The sequence below is a fragment of the Salvelinus alpinus genome, chromosome 4 (assembly GCF_045679555.1).
Source record: "Salvelinus alpinus chromosome 4, SLU_Salpinus.1, whole genome shotgun sequence".
Lineage (NCBI taxonomy): Eukaryota > Metazoa > Chordata > Actinopteri > Salmoniformes > Salmonidae > Salvelinus > Salvelinus alpinus.
Genome location: NC_092089.1, coordinates 25601178 through 25621276, shown reverse-complemented (window position 1 = coordinate 25621276; position 20099 = coordinate 25601178). Strand labels below are relative to the sequence as shown.

Below are 20099 nucleotides of genomic sequence, written 5' to 3'. Positions count from 1 at the left end.
TAGAGGGTCTCGCTGCACCGGTGGTGGTCATACTTGTGGATGATGTAGATGCTGCACCGGTGGTGGTCATACTTGTGGATGATGTAGATGTTGTAGAGGGTCTCGCTGCACCGGTGGTGGTCATACTTGTGGATGATGTAGATGCTGCACCGGTGGTGGTCATACTCGTGGATGATGTAGACGTTGTAGAGGGTCTTGATGCACCGGTGGGGACAACACTTGTGGATGACGTAGTAGAGGATCTGGCTGTAAAATTGCCACTCGTTGCCCTAGGCACAATAAATGGATCCAGAAAAGACAGAATGTGGCAGAAGCGCCAAGGCTGCTGGCCTGAAGCTGCTGACCCAGACCTCTTCTTCTCTTTCTCTGCCCTTCTCTCTCTCTGATACCTGTCCCTGAGTCCTCTCCACTTCCTCCTACAGTCTTCTTCTACATAGACATGAACATGATAAGCCAAACCATTACCTAGCATAACTATAGTTATTAGATAGCTATCATGGACATGTCACCTACTGTACACATAGACACACACGGTTATCTGACCAAATTATCATACCTCATTGACTAGGTTAGCAAGCTAGGTTAGCTAGCTAGCTAACGCTAACTAGCCACATCTAGCACAAGCTCACTACTAAACTGACCTGGCAATCCTACTATCGTGGACACATGTCTCCAAGCAGCATTATTTGTGTTTATGTCCCTATAGCTGTCAGCAGTTGTGTCAAAAAGACACGGTTTTGAGGATACTGCGAAAATGATTCTCTCCTCCATGTGTCCAACCTCATGCAACCATCTGCAAAAGGTACCTGCATCAGTATAGTTGCCTAGCTGCGCAAAATGTTACGCAGCAGTGATGCAATGACGCAGTCGGTGTGTTCGAAGCTTAAGGCATGGCTACGGATATTGGCTCACTACACACATGATGCCCACAGGCTGAGAACAAGACTGAGAACAGACTGAGAACAAGATATATCTCAAAGTAATGGCTGGATTGCCATAAAGTATTTTGTGCACAATCAAGACCCCAAGTGGAAAAAACCTATTGATTTGGTGACCTCTTGACCTTTCCTCTCGCGCCACCATCAGACCTTTTCATTTCCATTTCCACTTTGTTTTCCATTTCCACTTTTACAGCTGCTTATTTTCTAGGCGGTATGTATACTTGTTTCAAAAATCTGCTGCTGATTTTATAATTTTGTCTGTTATATCATTCTATATATGTTAATTTATTTCAATTGAAAAGGTTAATGTATATTTAAGTTATCTTTATTTTAAGTTATTCATTCATGTTAAGAGAATTTTCCATTCAAGAATTTTACAATTTAAATTATATTTAGACTGTAAAAGATGGCCTTTAGCACATTTCTTATAGAGGGTATCAGTCTTGCATCATATAGTGAATTCCACTGTATGCAGAATGTTGCATGCATGTCTGCACAGTGTTATATTTTCACAGCTCACTGTCAGTAAATATCGGACAGTAAATATTGGACTACAAGAGCGTTGCAAGCCTGCAAAGGTAGAGTTATTTAAAGCTTTGAGTGGATCAATTGGGTTTTGGAGGTGTGTGGTTACAGCAATTGCACAGAGTTGGCGTGGCCTGTGGTGGTGGAGCCCAATGTGATATCTTTTCATGGGTCCAAAATCCCTGGCGGTGCCCCTGGGTGTGGCTGGTGGTGCTGTGGTCTGGATGTATGTCCTCTCTCTCTTTGCTCTCTCGCTCTCTCGCTCCCTCTCTCCCAACCCTATAGAGATTTTACCTGGAATTTTATGACGTAATGACATGGAACTCCTCGGATGATACATGTACGAGATCCTCGCCCTCTGACGTTACCGAGGTATTTAATCTAAATAAGGAAAAGATTACATCAGGGGAAGTCAAGAGATTACCTGGGTTGTCTTTTTGTCATATTATGTAACAGGACTAGAGCAGCAAATGCCAGATGGGCTGGTCCATTTTTAGCCCAGTGGACCTGTCTAATATGTTTTTTTTGCGCAAAATGATCATTATCTGGCTAATAATAGGGGCCGATGTGGGGGGCTCAAGGAAAATAATGGGCCGATGTGGAGGGCTCAAGGAAAAGAATGGAACGATGTGGGGGACTCAAGGAAAAGAATGGGCCGATGTGGGGGGCTCAAGGAAAAGAATGGTCCGATGTGGGGGGCTCAAGGAAAAGAATGGTCCGATGTGGGGGGCTCAAGGAAAAGAATGGAACGATGTGGGGGACTCAAGGAAAAGAATGGGCCGATGTGGGGGGCTCAAGGAAAAGAATGGTCCGATGTTGGGGGCTCAAGGAAAAGAATGAGCCAGTGTGTTAGAAATTCCAGGGCCGATTTTTGGTCCCAATCTGCCACTGGCCTGCAGCAATAATAAGGTGATATACTGTATTTATTGGGACGAATGCAATGTCATCTCATTCACAAAATTGTGCCACTTTCCCACGGTCAGTGGGGTTGGACCACAAAGATCCAAAAAGTCTCTGTCAACACGTTTAAAAACATGCCTTTCAGATCATATGTATGCTTATTCGTCATTAGGAGTCTACCTTTGGGAAATCCATGCAATCCAATTAACTCAAACTAAGACACAGAATGAAAACAAACATGTTGTCCTCGCATCTTCCTAATGGTTTATTTCTGTAGCCTACTCGTCTGCTATATGGGGATTAATGACATGAAGGGACGTGTGTGTGTGTGACTTCTTTATTAGACGGGTGTCTGATAAAGAAGCTAAACCCAGATGACTAAATCAACCCGCGGGTTTCTGTTCAGCACCTTGGACAGCACCTTCCACTACAAGCACAGTACATAGGTTATCTGCCTCTCTCTTGACCGGACAGTAGATTATCCGTTCCACCTAGCCCTAGGTGGGAAAACACAACAATTAGAAACAGACATGGCAAAATCAGCAGCTATCTTGCTGGTGTTAATTTCCTTTTTGTACATCCTATCTCAATCAGCCCATGTGGTTGCAGGATGGACAGACGAAAGGCTACCAAAGGCTGAAGTTACAGAGGACTCTAGGGAACTGGTGAGTAACCTGCTATAGTAATAAGTATTAGTTGAGGTTACGATACAATTAAGGAATGCTATTGACACTATTTGATCATACAGGCTAAATGTACTGTACATTCATAGTGAGTCATTGCAATTAACCAATAAACATGGTCTATTGTGAGGCGACAGATTTGATGTAGGGCCATTTCAATACAGCAGTGTTTTTCTCTGTGTGTGTTGCAGCTGGGTGTCCTTCATAACGTCCTAGAGAAACTCCAAAACAGAAGAATGGCTGTGTGGGAAAGAAGACAAAGCCACCTTCCTAGTGTAAGCAAGCTATTTCAGACACCACAGGTGAATAGTTGAATAGGTGATCGATTTCCCAAATGTGTGGGTCAGACCCTCTGGTGGGTTGTGGGTGGCACCTTTTGGATTGCGGGTCAAGACTACATTCTAGCTAGAGCATGTTCTGGGGGAAATAAATAAACACTCTAAAAGCTTATGCTGTGTCCTTTTTTTGAAGACCACTGGAAACTACTAAAGAAACAGTCTCAAAGGATTCTATTCAGAACTGATTTAGATTATACACAGCCTTTTGAGTAACTAATGGGTACATTTAACTCCACGAATAGATGGAGTTTTTCCCACTGAATGAATACTATTCCGTAAGAATAAACAATAAAATTAGGAATAAAACATAAATGTAATAAACAGACAGAATTTTGAGCTTTGTTTATGTTATGCAGTTCATAGAAAGAGTTGTGCGGTAGCAAAAGCCTGCAAAAGACAGACCATCTTGTAGGCTGCCAACAAGGATTGTGATGGGAAAAGTACTGTCTTATGGCGACATCTAGTGGTCAAGGTACTTAAAAGTACTACGTCAACTTTTCCTTCCTTGTGAATATCTCATTTGGAAAGTTCTACCATATCATTTTGGTTCTATTTTCTTTCCAGTGTATAGTCGGTGACTACTGCACAGTGAAAAAGGGACCACGGTACAGCCAACTATGTGACTGTCCAAGAGGATCAAAGTGCAACCTCTTCTTCCTCAAGTGTTTGTGATTTATTTTTGTTATGGTATTAGTTAGTTAATTTATTTCTGTCTGAAATATAGTAGGATTTTGAAATTTTGCTTCGCTAACTTCTAATACATATCCTTCTTCTGACCTGTTCCATCCATGTGTTCTTTAATTTGCCTCTCATTCTACCATTCTGTTCGTTGTGCATTCAGCACAAATATGAAGGTAAGCTCAGTAAATATGAAAAAGAGGCTCTTTTTAATAAAAATGTTGATTAATAAACTGTCCAATTCCTTTCACAACTTACGCAGGAAAAAAACAGAATTATATTTACTACCAAAAAAAGGACATTGTGCACATACCCTAAAAGTTTATTTTTTATTGGTCATAAATAGAAAGTGCAATAAACTGTACAATTTGCTGCACACTTACAGCAATGTAATAATTAGGAATAGTGTTAACAGTGCTGTAAAATACATAAATACTGTAAGAAATCAGAAGAACCATGTTTTTACGAATAGTGTAACCAAAATTGAAAAGGCACTCGCACATCTGAGCTATCTTTGTTGGAGGTGCATGGTAACAGTTGAATAAGATGAGAAAAACGAAGAAACCAGCACACTGCTCTTGATAGTGTCACTGTTCTTTATTAAGCTAGTGTGTAACCAAAAGGAAACGCTTATCAAACGACACCATAAATAAATAGATATGTATAGTTTAGACAGACCTGAATTTCACACACAAACGTGATTGACCAATCATTGGTAAATACACCATAAGCACATTGATCACAGACCAAAAAATGTAATCTATCGTAGTGCATTAAATGTAGCTGGTAATACCCATTTTTCAGAAAACAATCTTTAAAGGAAAATAGGGTACATCTTCAAAAATAACACATAGGCCTAGGTATTTGTAGTATTCGTCTCTCTGGTTGGACCAACTCAGTTATTATGGTGACAATGCAGACAATGTCAGAAAGTGAGACCAAGTTGACATGTTCAAATCCCCAAAACTGACACATGGAATAGTTAGGCAGGACTCTAATCACAGACACAATATCAACTATGACAACAACATAAAGACATGCTGTGCTGCAATATTATTAACTATACTGCAGTAATGACTTGGAACATATTGTAAGATTAGTTCAAACCAATAACTATTGTGCAGTGTATGGGTCATACTTACATAGACATTAAACAAATAAGGCCGCAACAAAACATGGAATCAAAATGGAAATAGTGATCCCAAAAGAGATACCAAGGTGCAAGTTCTGCCATTCAAGTTCTTCAAACATTTGAGTGGTCAAGCGCCGGACAACAGCACCCAGTCTCTATATGGACAGGATCTGCCTGCGGACCTTTTCAGAAGCCAGGTGGTCCAGAGTTCTCTGACGAGCTATAACCACCAGGACCAAGACTACTGTCAGGCACATCATCATCCCCTCAAACCTCCAGAATAGGCGCTCATCCATCCGAGAGGAACGGCAGCTGAGAAAAGAGAAAGATAGAATTGTAGTCGGACCTGAATTGGCGGTTGCATCAATTTTGGAAAATAGTCTAATAAAAATGTAGAAAAAAGGGGGTAGGCTACCTCTTGTACTCAACTTTGTTGGACTTTGCACAGTTGATCTTTTCTATGAATCCAGTTCGTTCGCAAGGTACCCATGATTTCTAGACAAACACGTGAGGGAAAGCCATAATTAAGATGCTATTGATCAGTATTACGGTGTTCAAGAAAATAGGAATTATTTTAACCCTCACCATCTGAAAGGGGTTGCACCTTGCACACTCTGTCAAAATCGAAAACTCCTCCTCTTGCCAGCAATGAAGGGATGTTGTGCTTATCTCTACAAAATAAAGAGATTACAATAGCTAGAAACTTCAATTTTAGGGTCTAGTGCAGTAGCTAGGTCTACAGCTACAGGTCAACTATTATAGCTACCCGCTCTGTATTTAAGTGGTATTTAACTAGCTATGGGTCTACCTGTAGTAGAGTATTCCGCTCCTGAAATAGCACCATGGACACTGGAAGAAAATTATAGAATGGTTTGATTTACACATTCACAGAAGTCAGAGGTTTGACGACAGCTCAGTCAGTGACACGGCTGGATGCTGCACAGCACACTCACCTAAGTGACGCAGGTACTACCAGGAGCAGTGTTAAGATCGAGAACATTCGGGAATCGCTCATTGTGCTGGTAAGGGGGGCACGACCTCTAGACTCTCAGTAACTTCTAATGAGATGGCAAAATAACGTAGCTTCTGTAACGTTCGGCTTCTCGCTAGCTAGCTACATATTAGCTGAGGTTAGTTATCGGTTTAGTTACAGAAGTATATTTACAGCAGCTAACCCACTACGGAATACTCAAGTGTCAATGTAAGCATCTTTAAATGTTAGTTATTCCATTATAAAATGTTTTGTCTTGGCAGAATTGTAGCCATTTTGAATCCTCGAAGTTCCTCCCCATGTCACCTGACCTGAGTGACATACTTGAAGTGCTCTCCCCAGCCCTAGTGGTGACAAGTAGGCATTTAAGTCAGTTGGTAACTTTCTGGCTCGTGTCTATGCTGTGAGTGACAATTACATTACTACTGAAGGTCAATAATGAACTGGAGTTATGTTTCTATTTCTTGACATGTCATGATAATGTTAATATCATTGGGTAGCAACACCTTTAAATATTTTTATTAAAACAATGTTGAACATATCAAAACACTTAAGAATATTTGTAACAGTTGGGCCATTCTTTCATTCTCATAAACATTCTCGGACAGGAACCGGTTGGATAACTAGTCCTCTTACTACAAATGGTGGCAATATTTCTCAGCTAAAATAAATCTTCAACATTTCTATATAAATCCACAATGCAGCCAAACCTGGCTAGCTGAGGTACATACCGTTGTCTTTCACAAATTAATGACAAAAAAAATACTCAGTTTTGAAACATAACATTGTAGCAAACACATGAAATCTATAGTGTGAAGTGTCTTGGACAAACCCATAATGTACCTGAGCAAAGAGAATTGGTTAGCTTGCTTGTGATTTTACTGAACAATTAATTATTTTCTTAGACAAGTCCTGCAGACCTTCATACTTCTTTCTTAGGCAAGGTTTTAGACCACCCTGCTCAGCACAGAGCTAAGCTTATAAATGAATAAATTATGAAAAGAACATAACAGCTCAAGTGTGTGAAACAGTTAAAGTATGACTCTAGAGAGCTCTAATTCAGCCACATAACACATGCTTCTGGGCTTGTGTGTGTAACACCAACAATAGTTCTGAGTAAGCCAGAGACCCTGGTTGTCACATCCATCTGTTTCCAGTGAGGGGCCGTTCTACTAATGAATTACCCCTGGACAGCCTCAGTGCAGTTGTTGATGCTGCCTACCCCAGTCTTCCAGCAGGGTTCTACTCAATGTAGTCGGAGCCTGCCATGGCCATGTAGGAATCCAGCTCTGCGTCTAGGTGGCTCTTGGTCATTGACATGTAGTCGTCTAGTTGGTTGTCCAGCTCCTCTTTGGTGGGGATTTTTTCAGGTATGCCTAGGCCCCAGAACCCTCCCCGGCCACGCAGGCCCAGACCCGCTCCTCTGCCTGGTAGGGATGACAAGATATGAGCGAGGGCATTGTATGCACAGTTAAGAGAGTTCTCTCACCTCTTCCTCTCAGGCCCAGTCCATTCCTGGCTCCGCAGCTAACCAGCACTCCAGCATTGTTCAGCTGGCCACCTTGCAGCCTCAAGCCCTGACGAAACCTAAGCTTAGTCACCCCTCCCCGGGCACACATCTGATTCACACCTGAACGAGAGAGGGATACAAAGTTAAACTGGCTCCAACTGTTACAGTTGGAAAACAGTACACCCACCTCTGAAAGCATAGCCACCTCTGAAAAAGCCCCTTCTGTTGTTTCCACACACTCTGAAACCTCCTTGGTTCATCCCTCGCAGTCCCCTTACAGCAAACCCGTGGCTTCTGGTGGCCCCCTGCATCAGGGTCCCCATGGGCCGACCTAGCCTTGCCAGGACATCGCCCTTCCCCAGGCGCTGCTTCAGGCTCTGTGGGACATTGGAACGTACCAACAGAGTTTGGGTGTATTCCATTTCAATTCAATAGATGAACTGAAAGTCAAGACATGACATGCCCAGGAGGTGGCGCCCTTGGTTTCAAAATTCAAATGAATTTTTCAATGCTTCTAATCTAGTCCACGTCTTCATTTCTCTGGTCTCTTGTTAAAAAGGAAAAAAATAAATAGTGATACTAGGGTAGTTCTGATCTGGGGTGCGTTCAGCTTTTAATTCAACGGAAACGATTCTGAACGACAAGTTGAAGAACGGTGTGATTATGGTGGCGCAGAGGGAGATAACTCTACAGACATGTACATATTACCCCCCCCTGTATTACCCCCCCCTGTATATAGTCTCACTATTGTTATTTTACTGCTGCTCTTTAATTACTTGTTACTTTTATTTCTTATTAAATTTTGTAATGTTTTTAAACTGCATTGTTGGTTAGGAGCTCATAAGTAAGCATTTCACTGTACACCTGTTGTATTCGGCACATGTGACTAATACAATTTGATTGTATGGTCAGATGGTATGATGTGTGCTGCACAAGTTGTGATTTCAAAATGGTCACACCCATATTGATCATGCCACACCCACCAAAGTGGTGCGCACCGTTTTGGGGAAACATGCCCTTCAGTACAAACTGTCATGGAATGTTGCATCGAACTGAATGCAGCCCTGGATTAGTGACACTGAATCTAATTAACTAACCTAGACAGGTTGAAAAGTGGATGGTTAGTTCCCTCACCTTGGGCTGCAAGGCAGCCTGCACAGAGGTCCTGTTCTCCATCTGCAGAGCCAGTCTCCTGTTGCGGACACTGGCCACTTGCTGCATGTTGACTCGTACAGCCACTGGCGCCAGCTGCTTGTTCAGCATGGTCGTGAAGCTTGGAGGAGCAGGGGTTGAGGGTTAAAGGAGGTCAGAATGGGGCAGGGGTGTCAGTCATTCCATGGAGGGCCGAGTGTCAGCTGGTTTGTACGTTACCCTTGAATTTGTGTCCAATTAAGACCGAGACAACCAGGTGAGGGGAGTTCCTAACTGATCAGTGACTTTACTTGATCAAGTACAAGGGAGGAGTGAACCTGCAGACACTTGTCCCTCAGTGGAATAGGGTGATATAGGATAGGAGGTGGGAGGGTTTAAGAACCACAGGAGGCTGGTGGCAGCATAATTGGGGAGAACGGGCTTATGGTTTAGTGAAATGGTACTAAATACAGCAAACACCTGGTTTCAAGGCATTTGATGCCATTCGCTCCGTTCCAGCCATTGTTATGAGCCATCCTCCCATCAGCAGACTCCTGTGTTAATTAAGAACATACTGCTTAGCATACTACGGTATCCATGTAGTTGCATTCCCCTGCCACTTACTGCCTATAACAGGGGTGGGCAACTCCAGACCTCGAGGGCCTGATTGGTGTCACACTTTCTCCATCCCTAGCAAACACAGCTGATTAAATCAAAATGCATTCTATAGTGAAGATCATGATTAGGTGATTACTGGAGTCAGGTGTGTTAGCTGGGGCAAAACTGACACCAATCAGGCCCTCCATATACAATACACATGTGTACATAGGCGAAGTCCCCCAATTATCCAGCAGACCAGTTTGGCCTTGGACTCTGGATGTTGTATCAAGGGGGAAGAAAGACTGATAAGAGAAAAGACACTTAGTCATAACAGGGTTAGCAATGAGCAAGATATGGAGTACAGGAGGTGGCCTCTGCAAACTCATCACAACTGGCTTATGGTAGTCTCACCGATCGTTGAGGGAAACTGTTGAGGTGCTTTTCAGCACGATTTTCTCTGTTGGTGAAGTCATTGCGTCTGTTTGCTGATACATTCCTGTGGAGACACTCAAAAGGGAGACCGATATATTGCAATGGAACAAAAGCATAACTTTAGTTGGTAACTACAGTGACAATTTGAGAATGACCTAATGTTAGGCTAGGAAACTACCTTGTAACATGAGTTTCAAACACATACTAGCTACTAACTAGCTGTTCGTTCGTTTGACATGCTGGCTTGGTCGGTAAACTTTTGCTAATTTTCTGCTATGTGAGATGGTAGCTAAACCTCAAAACTAGATAAACCTACTAACTAGCTTTCTATCAAGCTTTGAGCACGCTAACGTTACTCTTACTCACTTTTTAGAACGGCACTGGCAGATAGGGAAGATGCTATCAAAAATGGTTAGCCTCCCCCTCTTGACTGGCCACACCAAAGAGGCACCTGCACAACATAAAATAAAAAGTTATTCTCAACTAAGGAAAGACTCAAGCATCATACTGTAGTTACCGCCCAAAATATAAACGCAATAATTAAATCAAACTCGCACAGTGATTCAAACACATGCGGAAAACTACAAATGCACGTTTACAAATCAAGAACTGATGGAAGGTTGCATTTTTGCAGTAAATAGATAATTAATTTGACTAATACCCCAAATACAAAATCATTTTTTGAAAGTCGGTTAAAAAAAAAAGAACTTTTATGACACTGTCCAAGTAAGATTTCAAAACAGTACCAATATATTTTGCTGCATAACATTGGAATTGAGGAACAGAGGGCTAAGCAGCAATGGAGCTACCGGAGCGATGTACAAACATGTGTGTGTAAAGTAGCACATGTGCAGAAGATACGGATATATTATGCTATCGGGTAGAGGTGTCCAGAGAGTATGGTAATGAAGCGACTCTGTTCCCTATTTAGTGCACTTATTTTAACCAGAGAGCCATTTGTGACTCAAATTCAATCCATGTAGTAGTGTGTGCACGAATAGCCTAGCTGGGAGAGACAGAGGTACAATTTACAAGAAATCCCCCTGTTCCTGGTAAAGTAGCTGATAAACTATCCACCTACTGCTATCTTAATATTCTAGCCTGGTGTATTTATTGTAAGTGCAACACTACCCTTCTGAGTTCCCATAAGGTACATGCAACACATACTTGAAACAAATCATCCACTTTGTGTAGAGAGCAGATTATCTAAAACACCATTAGTCTATAAAACACAAGCTGTGGATTTTTATATATATACTAATGAGAAAAAAAGTGGCAATATACTCTTCTATGCAAAGCCTAACTGGCTTTTGTGTAGCCAACAAAAAATAATACATTACAGTAAAAAACTGCTTAGCCACTGGAGGGCAGCACAGTCTCATATTTAACAGTCATGGAAATCTACCGTTATTTGTGGTAATGTCAGATTTATTTTTGTAGAAATGTCACTGATCAAGAAATGCACAAGACAATGGTCATATGATGTGTATTAGATGTATTAGATGTGTATGTATGCATGCATGCATGTTTTGGACTATAGCTAGCTATTACAAGGGCAGAATATCCAAGCCATACATACAGCCTCATGATGATGTTGGCTGTTGTGCTTTTTATCCTGGTTATTTTTATGAAATTGGAGGTCCATTATTGCGTTACTGTGCTCAGTATTGATGTGTTTAACTACTAATGTGTATTTGTTCACATATTGCCTTGGTGAAATACAATTATTATTGCGGACCTCTTCATTGGTATGGACCATTGTGGGATTCTTTCCAGCTAGCTACGTTTCTTTGACGTCAGAATTTAATGCGGCTGATGCCCAACCATAGAGAATGATAGAGGCCTAGTAGTGGCCAAAATTCTTTATTAGCATGGGCAGCGCCATTGAGGGCTTCCACCACTTTACTGTAGTCTACTGGGTGGGACTTCTAACTTCATGGACATGATTCCAACAGGGTCACCAGGAGGGATCAGTCAATCGTGAAGAAGAAACTGACTACTTTAAAGTGGAGATAGTCTCAATGGTGCTGCCCATGCAGCACAGACCCTATAATTGCACAGATACAAACATTGGTCTTCTATCTAGCTCTATGTGTCCAACACACTTACGGCGCCGCCGCAACCGTTTCTGGGAGGAGAATGATTTCGATGAGAGCTGCAATTCAATCCCAGGAACGTTGCAATGCCTTGTTTCACTGATGAGGTTTGGGTATAGGCACCGTGTGAGTGTCATTGGTAATCGCAACAGGGGAGGATAAGATTCGCTAATAATAAACTTTATCGCGGGTAGAACGAAGGACATTATTTATCATCCAGTCTACTAGCTAGCTGAAGATTTCGGCTTGATGTTTACTGGAGAGAGAGTGGTAAGTCCGACCAGCCGTTGTTAGCTTGCTAGCTTGTAGCTAGGGTTAGTTAGTTATCAGTATATTTGAGGTTACGTTAGCTAAACTCACGTTAACCAACGTTCGTTCATACAATCATTTGAGGAAATTACAATTAAATCGGCGCCGCCAGCTGCGTTTATACAACGTCAAAATAGGTTGTTACCCAGTAATACCTAGCTAGTTAAGTAACTAACGTTTGCTAGCTACTGTTGTTAGATAGCTAACGCGTTACTCGGTGAATGAACGAGGCACTAGTACGGTAACGTAGCTAACACAGGCCTATCAAGCTGTTTCTCTGTCTCATGTGATGGAAGCTTACGCGTTAACTAACTAGCCAACTGCTTTCATGGACTAACTAACTAAAACATTAGCTAGCCAAGTATAATAATCTCTGTCAAATAGCTAGTTAACTAACTTTTAGCAACTTGAAATTGGCTAACTAGCTAGCTAAGTTAGTAAGCTAGCTACTGTACTGTATCTTGTCATGACAACCAAATCACCTGACCTGATCCCATTTAGCAATTGTGTGGTAGTTAAAATAATGTGTTAACTAAATACTTATCTATATGTAACTAGTAGTTATGTTCCCTGTATGCATGCATTAGTAGTACAGTATTGGCTTCAGTTCATAGCTACATTGTCATTGTAGCTAGCTAGGTATTTAGTAATGTGTGGTGTATGTTATGGCTACATTTTCAAGAAGGAAATACTGTAGTGTCCATTGATTTATGAATGATGGAACGTCTTTGAGGCCCGGGTGTCCTTGAATATAACCCATGTGGGGTTAATGGCTGCATTAACTAAATCCTACCAGTTGAACCTGCAAATAAGCTAACACAATTCTCCTATCAGTCATAATTCCTTGCAACTTTGAAACTCAGTGGGTCTGTAAGGCTAAACATTACAGATATTAAATCAACCCTTTTGTAAGTTCATTTGGTGTTTTACTTCATGTCTACGAGCTTCACTGCTAGACCCTTTTTGTTGAACAACAGAAACTCAGGGGTGTAATCATTACTCCAAACAGTCTCAAAACGTTCTGTTTTGCAATGAAATCTAGCGTTTCTACTGGACAGATTCAGGTAGGGCCCTAACTGTTTGCTGAACCTTCCCAATAGAAATGGTAATTTCTGTTGCGAAACAGAACGTTTGGCAACTGTTTGAAGTAATGATTACACCCCAGTACATATCTGTGAGAATGTTCCGCGATGAAGGTTTGAGTCAGGCGGTAGGCCTTATTTCCTTCAAGTCACTTAAGTGAAGTTTTGTTCTGTTGATATTCTGATGTGATTTTCTCTCATTGTTACTTAGGAAGTGGACATCATGGGCACGACATTAACATCCAACGTGTTGAAGTAAAGTGGACCCACGAGACTGCTTAAAACCCATCCCCAGCCATGGCAGGCTTCAAGCGAGGGTATGATGGCAAGATTGCAGGGCTCTATGACCTGGACAAGACGCTGGGCCGGGGCCACTTCGCCGTGGTCAAACTGGCGCGCCACGTCTTCACGGGGGAGAAGGTGGCGGTCAAGGTCATAGACAAGACCAAGTTGGACACGGTTGCCACGGGTCACCTGTTCCAGGAAGTGCGTTGTATGAAGCTGGTGCAGCACCCCAACATTGTCCGGCTCTACGAGGTCATCGACACGCAGACCAAGCTCTACCTGATCCTGGAGCTGGGCGACGGAGGAGACATGTTCGATTACATCATGAAGCACGAGGAGGGCCTCAGTGAGGAGCTGGCCAAGAAGTACTTTGCCCAGATTGTCCATGCCATCTCCTACTGCCACCGGCTGCATGTGGTGCACCGTGACCTCAAGCCGGAGAACGTGGTGTTCTTTGAGAAGCAGGGAGTGGTGAAGCTCACTGACTTTGGCTTCAGCAACAAGTTTCAGCCAGGGAAGAAGCTCACCACCAGCTGTGGCTCGCTGGCTTACTCTGCCCCAGAGATCCTGCTGGGAGATGAGTACGATGCTCCGGCCGTAGGTAAGACATCCAAGCTTGTAGGCCTGGATACATTAGACGGATGACGTTTGACGCTTGACACTGTCTGCCGTAGATTGTTTTTTGATTTGAACCTTTTATTCAACTAGGCAAGTCAGTTAAGAACAAATTCTTATTTACAATGACGGCCTAAGAACAGTGGGTTAACTGCCTTGTTCAGGACTACAATGACAGATTTTTACCATGTCAACTTAGGGATTTGATCTAGCAACCTTTTGGTTACTGGCCCAACGCTCTAACCACTAGGCTATCTGTCTCCCCAGATAGCCTATCTCTTAGAGTCATAGTTCGATTGTATTGACCTGGGCTGGCTGTAATCTTTGGCACTTAGTCTAATAGGCATGTGTTGAAAACCCTTCTCAAGGTAATGGCCTCGTATCAGCAAGCTCACAACCCTGTGTCATGGGGCCATGGGGATTCTGTCAGATTGTTGCATGGACTTGAGAGCTAAGGATTGCAGAGTCTAAAAAATGGAGTTGTATGCTGACCTTTGACATTGTCTTACCGTAGCCTAGAAAGGATTACTTATGTGTATGTATGACGGTTTAGGCTGGTTTTGAACTTGCAATTTCAGAAGTGCAAGGTTATGTTGTAGCTAGGGAAGCAAGTTACTGCTATGTGTTGCTATGATACACAAGGCCAGTTCTCCTGGCGTTGGTGCCTAGAGTGTTTCATTGCACTTAATTAACTGGCTCATTGATTTCCTGTGTGGACTGACTGACTGTAGTGCATACAGCAGCAGCACTGACTTATCCAATAACCTCCCGTGTGCCAAACCACGCATTTACATATCAAATCATTTGTAAGATGATTACTTATATTCTATGATACAATCTATTTCTTTAACATTTCACTGTCCCAGACGTTTGAAAGGAGAGTCTGCAATACTCCAATGTTATAAACACGCAAATCTCAAAATATAGGCCCTAGGCATGATAATGCCTTTCGATAAGCATTTGTGTTAATCATTATTGCTTCCCCTATTTGACTATGCCTGTCACACTTGTAGGGTGTAACTGTAACCTGAGGAAACTGTGGTCACTCTCTCTCTCACATACACACACTGTTTCTTTGCAAAGAATGACAGAGCATCTTATCTTACAGTAATAGGTCTGGGGCTGTGTGCAGCCTGTGTTGTGTTGTGTTGTAATTGTCATGGTTGTGCGTCAGATGAAGGTCCCTAGAGAGGAGAAGAGAGAAGGCTGACTGCTGTTAATTGCAGCCCGGTTACAATCGCCGGCTCTAGGCAGAACAGTTAATCCATCCTTTGTTTGTACTGAACATCTAGTGCTGAAGCCCTGATTAAACATTTTACTATTGACATTGTGGGGTTGATTAAAATACATTTCTACATGATAGCCAGTGGAAGCCTCGCACACAATTTATATGGTTTCCAGCATAGCCCTGCCAAATCAATATTCCATCCTGCAGCCTCTCTGTCCAGAGCTGTGTCACAGGCCCATCTCACTGCCTCTAATCCATCAATTCACCCTCTCACTGAACACACATTGAGCCAGCAGCAGTGTTGCCTGGCCCTGGACTGGTGGGATGGATGAGCACTCAGAGTGTAAGTGTGAGAGAGTAGAGCTTACCTATGACCCATGGCTCTGCTCCACTGTCTCGGGGCTCTGCTCCACTGTCTCGGGGCTCTGCTCCACTGTCTCGGGGCTCTGCTCCACTGTCTCGGGGCTCTGCTCCACTGTCTCGGGGCTCTGCTCCACTGTCTCGGGGCTCTGCTCCACTGTCTCGGGGCTCTGCTCCACTGTCTCGGGGCTCTGCTCCACTGTCTCGGGGCTCTGCTCCACTGTCTCGGGGCTCTGCTCCACTGTCTCGGGGCTCTGCTCCACTGTCTCAGGGCTCTTGGCTTGCGTACTGTTACGTTTTGGTGACTCTTGTCTGGGGACAATTAGTCAGAACTCCTGGGAGAGAGCCTGGCAAAAAAAGAAAAATCTCTCACCCCCTCGCCCTCCATCGCCTATGATTGGTGCCGGAGGGCCAGGCAGAGTGAGCATCCTAAATGGCATCCTATTCCCTATATTGTGCTCTACTTTTGACCAGAATCCCATAGGGCTCTATGCACAATATAGGGAACAGGTTGCTATTTGACACAGCCAGTGTGCAGCAGATGTTTTTGTAACTGCTCAGAGAACACCAAAGGTAGCATGAGGCCAGGAATGTGAATGAGCAAGAGTCATTGTACCAAAAGAGATAACTGTTGGGTATGTTATGACGAACACTTTTCTTGGAATGTGACCAATGAGAGAGAGAGACACACTACAGTCTACTGCCAGCCCTGTGGCTGTTTGTTGTCACTCTGCCATGTTTGTTCCTATGTAATGAGAGAACAGGGTGCTGGTGGTGTCAAGGAGGATTAGGTCAGTCTGACAGAACAGGGTGTTGTATGGGCTTGGAGGTGTCAAGGAGGCCCAGTCTGAGGATGATGCCACACCAATGCAGGATTTCAAATGATAGGGGCTATAGTAGGGTGGGATTTGGTCCAGGAATCTGATGGAACAAGCTTACCTGACTGGTGTTGGTGACCTTGTACCACTCATGGTTAGACAATGCTCCTCAGAAATAACCTGTTGCATAAAAATGTAGAGAATGTTTTTTTAAAGACATTTACTGTGACTATCAGCTGAGAGTATTTATATTCAACCTCTCTTTGAAAGGCAACGCACTGCAAATATTGTCTCCTGAAAAATCCACTAAATGTTGTGAGAATGCTTACTATGCAATGAATGTGCAGAGCCCAGTCACAGTGAAGTGGAGGAACAGGCTTGTTTAATTTTATGACTGAAGAGAGACAAATCGTGTGAGTGATAATCAGAATGTTTATGGTCCCTCCCTGACGCACCCTCAGCATGTTTTCAGCCTGTTCTAATCCCATTAATGCAGGTTCCACTAATGCTGTGAGGAACTTTCAGGTCTGATGTAGTCTAGCAGCTCTGCTCAGGATGATCTGGAAAGCCCAGCAGTAAAGAACGAGACGAGGGTGTGTCAATAGGTTCTTGACATTGAGCTTCCCAGTTACCACTGCGTCAAGTCATACAAGTGACTTCCACTTCGTACAAGCTATTTTCAGGTCCGTGGGTCTGTACCCTCTTTGCTTTGACCCCTTGGATCTAAGTAGAGCCTTGATTTATGTCAGTGTCTCAGGTTCAATGGTATTTCTCACCTCCTAAAACCTTGACAGTAACCTTTCTCTCTGAGACCCTGAGCAGCAACCCCTCTCTCCATTCTGCCTGGCTGTGTGGCCAAGTTGGCAGGTTGTCCAGTACACACGTCATGGCTTAATGGATATAGACCTAGAACTGACCAGCCACCAGACCAGCCATCTATAAAGCTCTATTGGTCAGAGAGCAGCCATGCCAGAACTCAGAAAGAACAGAGCTCTTTGAGGTGTCTCTCTATGTGTCTGTGTAGTGTTACTGTTCAACGCCGGGCGGTGTGAATGTTCCCAGCTTCTCTTTCCCCGTGATCCGTTCAGCAAGCAGCTCCACTGCAGCGCTCCACTTGACAGCTCAGATTCACATTGCCTGCCGCTGTGGATGTGACACTTCTGCTATTAATACATTTGTGGGACTTTTTCCAAAAGTTCAGCCTCTCTACTTTGGGCCCTGTCTCTACTGTACCAACCACATAGCTACTAAATTAATAGCCTCATTAAATGAAGTCCTCCACCACTTCATCTTATAGGCTACGTATTAAAAAGCAATGTATTACTACTTTGATTCATTCACGACTAGGGCTGGACCTCACAGTACTGTCAAGATACTTAGGTGGTGATACGATATGTATTGCGATTCTCATGGTTCTATATGTATTGCGATTCGATACTGCATTTAATATGAATAAATATATTTATTTATGATGATTTGATATTCCAGACATATTTCTCACTATTTGTCTAAGCCGAGAGCATGAGAGAAGTCATGGAAATGAAAGTGCTGAAAACATGTTGGCTCACTTTAAAAATATTTTTATTTTACAAATCGATAGTTGTAAGTCAAATTATTGATATAGTATCGTCCATTTTAATATTTCGATATGTAACTGGATCATTTCCCCATCACTAATCACGACTGACCTTACATCATGATTCCCAGCTCTTCCATATTTTCATACATGAATGATTATCACTAATGAAACACATTTCAGTGTATAGTGTTGGAAATGACCCTCTCTCTCGCTCTGTGTTATTAACTGAGGAAGAAGGCTTTCCTGGTGTGATCAGAAGAATACTCAGCTGACTGAGTGAACCAGTTCCACACTGTGATGGCACAGGGAGGGAGGGGAAGAGTGAGGGATGGGGGGATGCAGATGATTAACAGTAATTATTATTTTCACTGACCTGAGAGAAATGACTGAATGACTTTAGTTGTATCCCAAATGCCACTCTATTCCCTTTTTAGTGCACTACTTTTAACCATGGCCCATAGGGTTCTGGTCATAAGTAGTGCACTATTCAAGAGAATAGGGTTCCATTTGGGATGCACAGGTTGAAGAATGAAGCACAGCAGCAACCCTTTCCAATCGCCGCCTGTCCGTCTGCTGCCATGAATTTTTCCATCAGTGGTGAATCCCACATTTGACCTCCAGATGAACCTTCTGTTGAATCTGTGTTAAGCACTGTGTGATGTGTCATGGGCAATGTGAAATGAGCCTTACGTTGGGGGCATTCATAATGTTATAGCCTACACTGATTATGCTATTACTTCGGGGTTTTGTAGTGGGAAACAATAAATGTTTTTTTGTTGTTTTTTTACACTGTCTCACGTAAAGACATTCCTCTCAGTATCTGTAGTATTATCAGCCTGCATACCAGACCTGTTTGCTATCATTCCACTCCTTGCCACCCCTTGTCATATGCCAAACAAAAATGTCCAAACTAAATCATTGCCTACTCCAAGTAACTTGTGATGCATTAACTTTTGAAAATAAGTCCTGTAAAATGTAGCCTAATGGGGACCATTGACAGAAGTACACGACATATACAGAAGTAAGTGGACACCCCTTCAAAATTGTGGATACGGCTATTTCAGCCACACCCGTTAGTGACAGATGTATAAAATCGAGCACACGGCCATGCAATCTCCATAGACAAACATTTGTCGTAAAAAAGCCTTACTGAAGAGCTCAGTGACTTTCAACGTGGCATCGTCATAGGATGCCGCCTTTCCAACAAGTCAGTTCGTCAAATTTATGCCCTGCAAGAGCTGCCCCGGTCAACTGTAATAGATGTTATTGTGAAGTGGAAATATCTATGCATAACAGTTTCATGAAGTGGGTTTTCATGGCCGAACAGCCGCACACAAGCCTAATATCACCATGCGCAATGCCAAGCGTCGGCTGGAGTGGTCTAAAGCTCACCGCCGTTGGACTCTGAAGCAGTGGAAACGCGTTCTCTGGAGTGACGAATCGTGCTTCACCATCTGGCAGTCCGACTGACAAATCTCGGTTTGGCGGATGCCAGGAGAACGCTACCTGCCCCAGTGCATAGGCTCCCTTGCTTCCAGTGAAGGGAATTCTAGACGATTCTGTGCTTCCAACTTTGTGGCAACAGCTTGGTGAAGACCCTTTCCTGTTTCAGCATGACGGTGCCCCCGTGCACAAAGCGAGTTTCAGACAGAAGTGGTTTGTTGAGATCGGTGTTGAAGAACTTGACTGGCCTGCAGAGAGCCCTGACCTCAACCCCATTGAACACCTTTAGGATGAATTGGAACGCCAACTGCGAGCCAGGCCTAATCGCCGAACATCAGTGCCCGAACTCGGTAATGCTCTTGGGGCTGAATGGAAGCAAGTCCCCGCAGCAATGTTCCAACATCTAGTGGAAAGCCTTCCCAG

The 20099-nt window shown here is 43.2% G+C and overlaps 3 protein-coding genes across 14 annotated transcripts in view; 1 reads left to right on the top strand and 2 right to left on the bottom strand.

Annotated features, from left to right (window-relative positions):
* Window positions 1-4380: 4380 nt before the first annotated feature.
* Window positions 4381-6290, bottom strand: LOC139573149 (protein JTB-like). The gene is made up of 5 exons (XM_071396300.1): window positions 6151-6290; window positions 6006-6046; window positions 5783-5868; window positions 5613-5692; window positions 4381-5509 (listed from the first exon to the last, which is right to left on the bottom strand). Exons 1-5 carry the CDS (start codon window positions 6210-6212, stop codon window positions 5353-5355), a joined length of 426 nt encoding a protein of 141 aa, XP_071252401.1. The 5' UTR covers window positions 6213-6290; the 3' UTR covers window positions 4381-5352.
* Window positions 6291-6691: 401 nt separating this feature from the next.
* LOC139573148 (chromatin target of PRMT1 protein-like) lies at window positions 6692-10697 on the bottom strand. Of its 11 annotated transcripts, none has more exons than XM_071396297.1 (7): window positions 10608-10697; window positions 10228-10312; window positions 9841-9936; window positions 8833-8971; window positions 7904-8075; window positions 7678-7818; window positions 6692-7615 (listed from the first exon to the last, which is right to left on the bottom strand). In XM_071396297.1, the coding sequence occupies exons 3-7, from the start codon at window positions 9921-9923 to the stop codon at window positions 7431-7433; spliced, it is 720 nt and encodes a 239-aa protein (XP_071252398.1). In that variant the 5' UTR covers window positions 9924-9936; window positions 10228-10312; window positions 10608-10697; the 3' UTR covers window positions 6692-7430. The 11 variants fall into 11 exon arrangements, with proteins under 11 accessions (XP_071252398.1, XP_071252391.1, XP_071252390.1 ...); XM_071396290.1 differs by having other exon boundaries at window positions 7886-8075; window positions 10608-10688; XM_071396289.1 differs by having other exon boundaries at window positions 7886-8075; window positions 9841-9925; window positions 10608-10687.
* Window positions 10698-11836: 1139 nt separating this feature from the next.
* Window positions 11837-20099, top strand: part of snrka (SNF related kinase a) — a 50090-nt gene continuing 41827 nt past the window's right edge. For both annotated transcript variants that reach the window (XR_011674546.1, XM_071396277.1), the window contains exons 1-2: window positions 11837-12227; window positions 13560-14234. Coding sequence is in view for 1 of the 2 variants with exons in the window: in XM_071396277.1 (XP_071252378.1) it covers window positions 13646-14234 (589 nt within the window). In the remaining variant the exon portion in view is untranslated. The remainder of the gene's footprint in view (window positions 12228-13559; window positions 14235-20099) is intronic.

Excerpts from the sequence above, each read along its gene's own strand:
- LOC139573149 (XM_071396300.1), bottom strand. The coding sequence starts at position 6,212 with ATGAGCGATTCCCGAATGTTCTCGATCTTAACACTGCTCCTGGTAGTA. Across the intron at positions 6,047-6,150 it reads GTAGTACCTGCGTCACTTAG|TGTCCATGGTGCTATTTCAG; the intron begins GTGAGTGTGCTG and ends ATTTTCTTCCAG. Across the intron at positions 5,869-6,005 it reads AGCGGAATACTCTACTACAG|AGATAAGCACAACATCCCTT; the intron begins GTAGACCCATAG and ends TTTATTTTGTAG.
- LOC139573148 (XM_071396290.1), bottom strand. The coding sequence starts at position 9,923 with ATGTATCAGCAAACAGACGCAATGACTTCACCAACAGAGAAAATCGTG. Across the intron at positions 8,972-9,840 it reads ACAGTTTCCCTCAACGATCG|CTTCACGACCATGCTGAACA; the intron begins GTGAGACTACCA and ends TGCTCCTCCAAG. Across the intron at positions 7,819-7,885 it reads AGGTGGCTATGCTTTCAGAG|GTGTGAATCAGATGTGTGCC; the intron begins GTGGGTGTACTG and ends TCTCTCGTTCAG.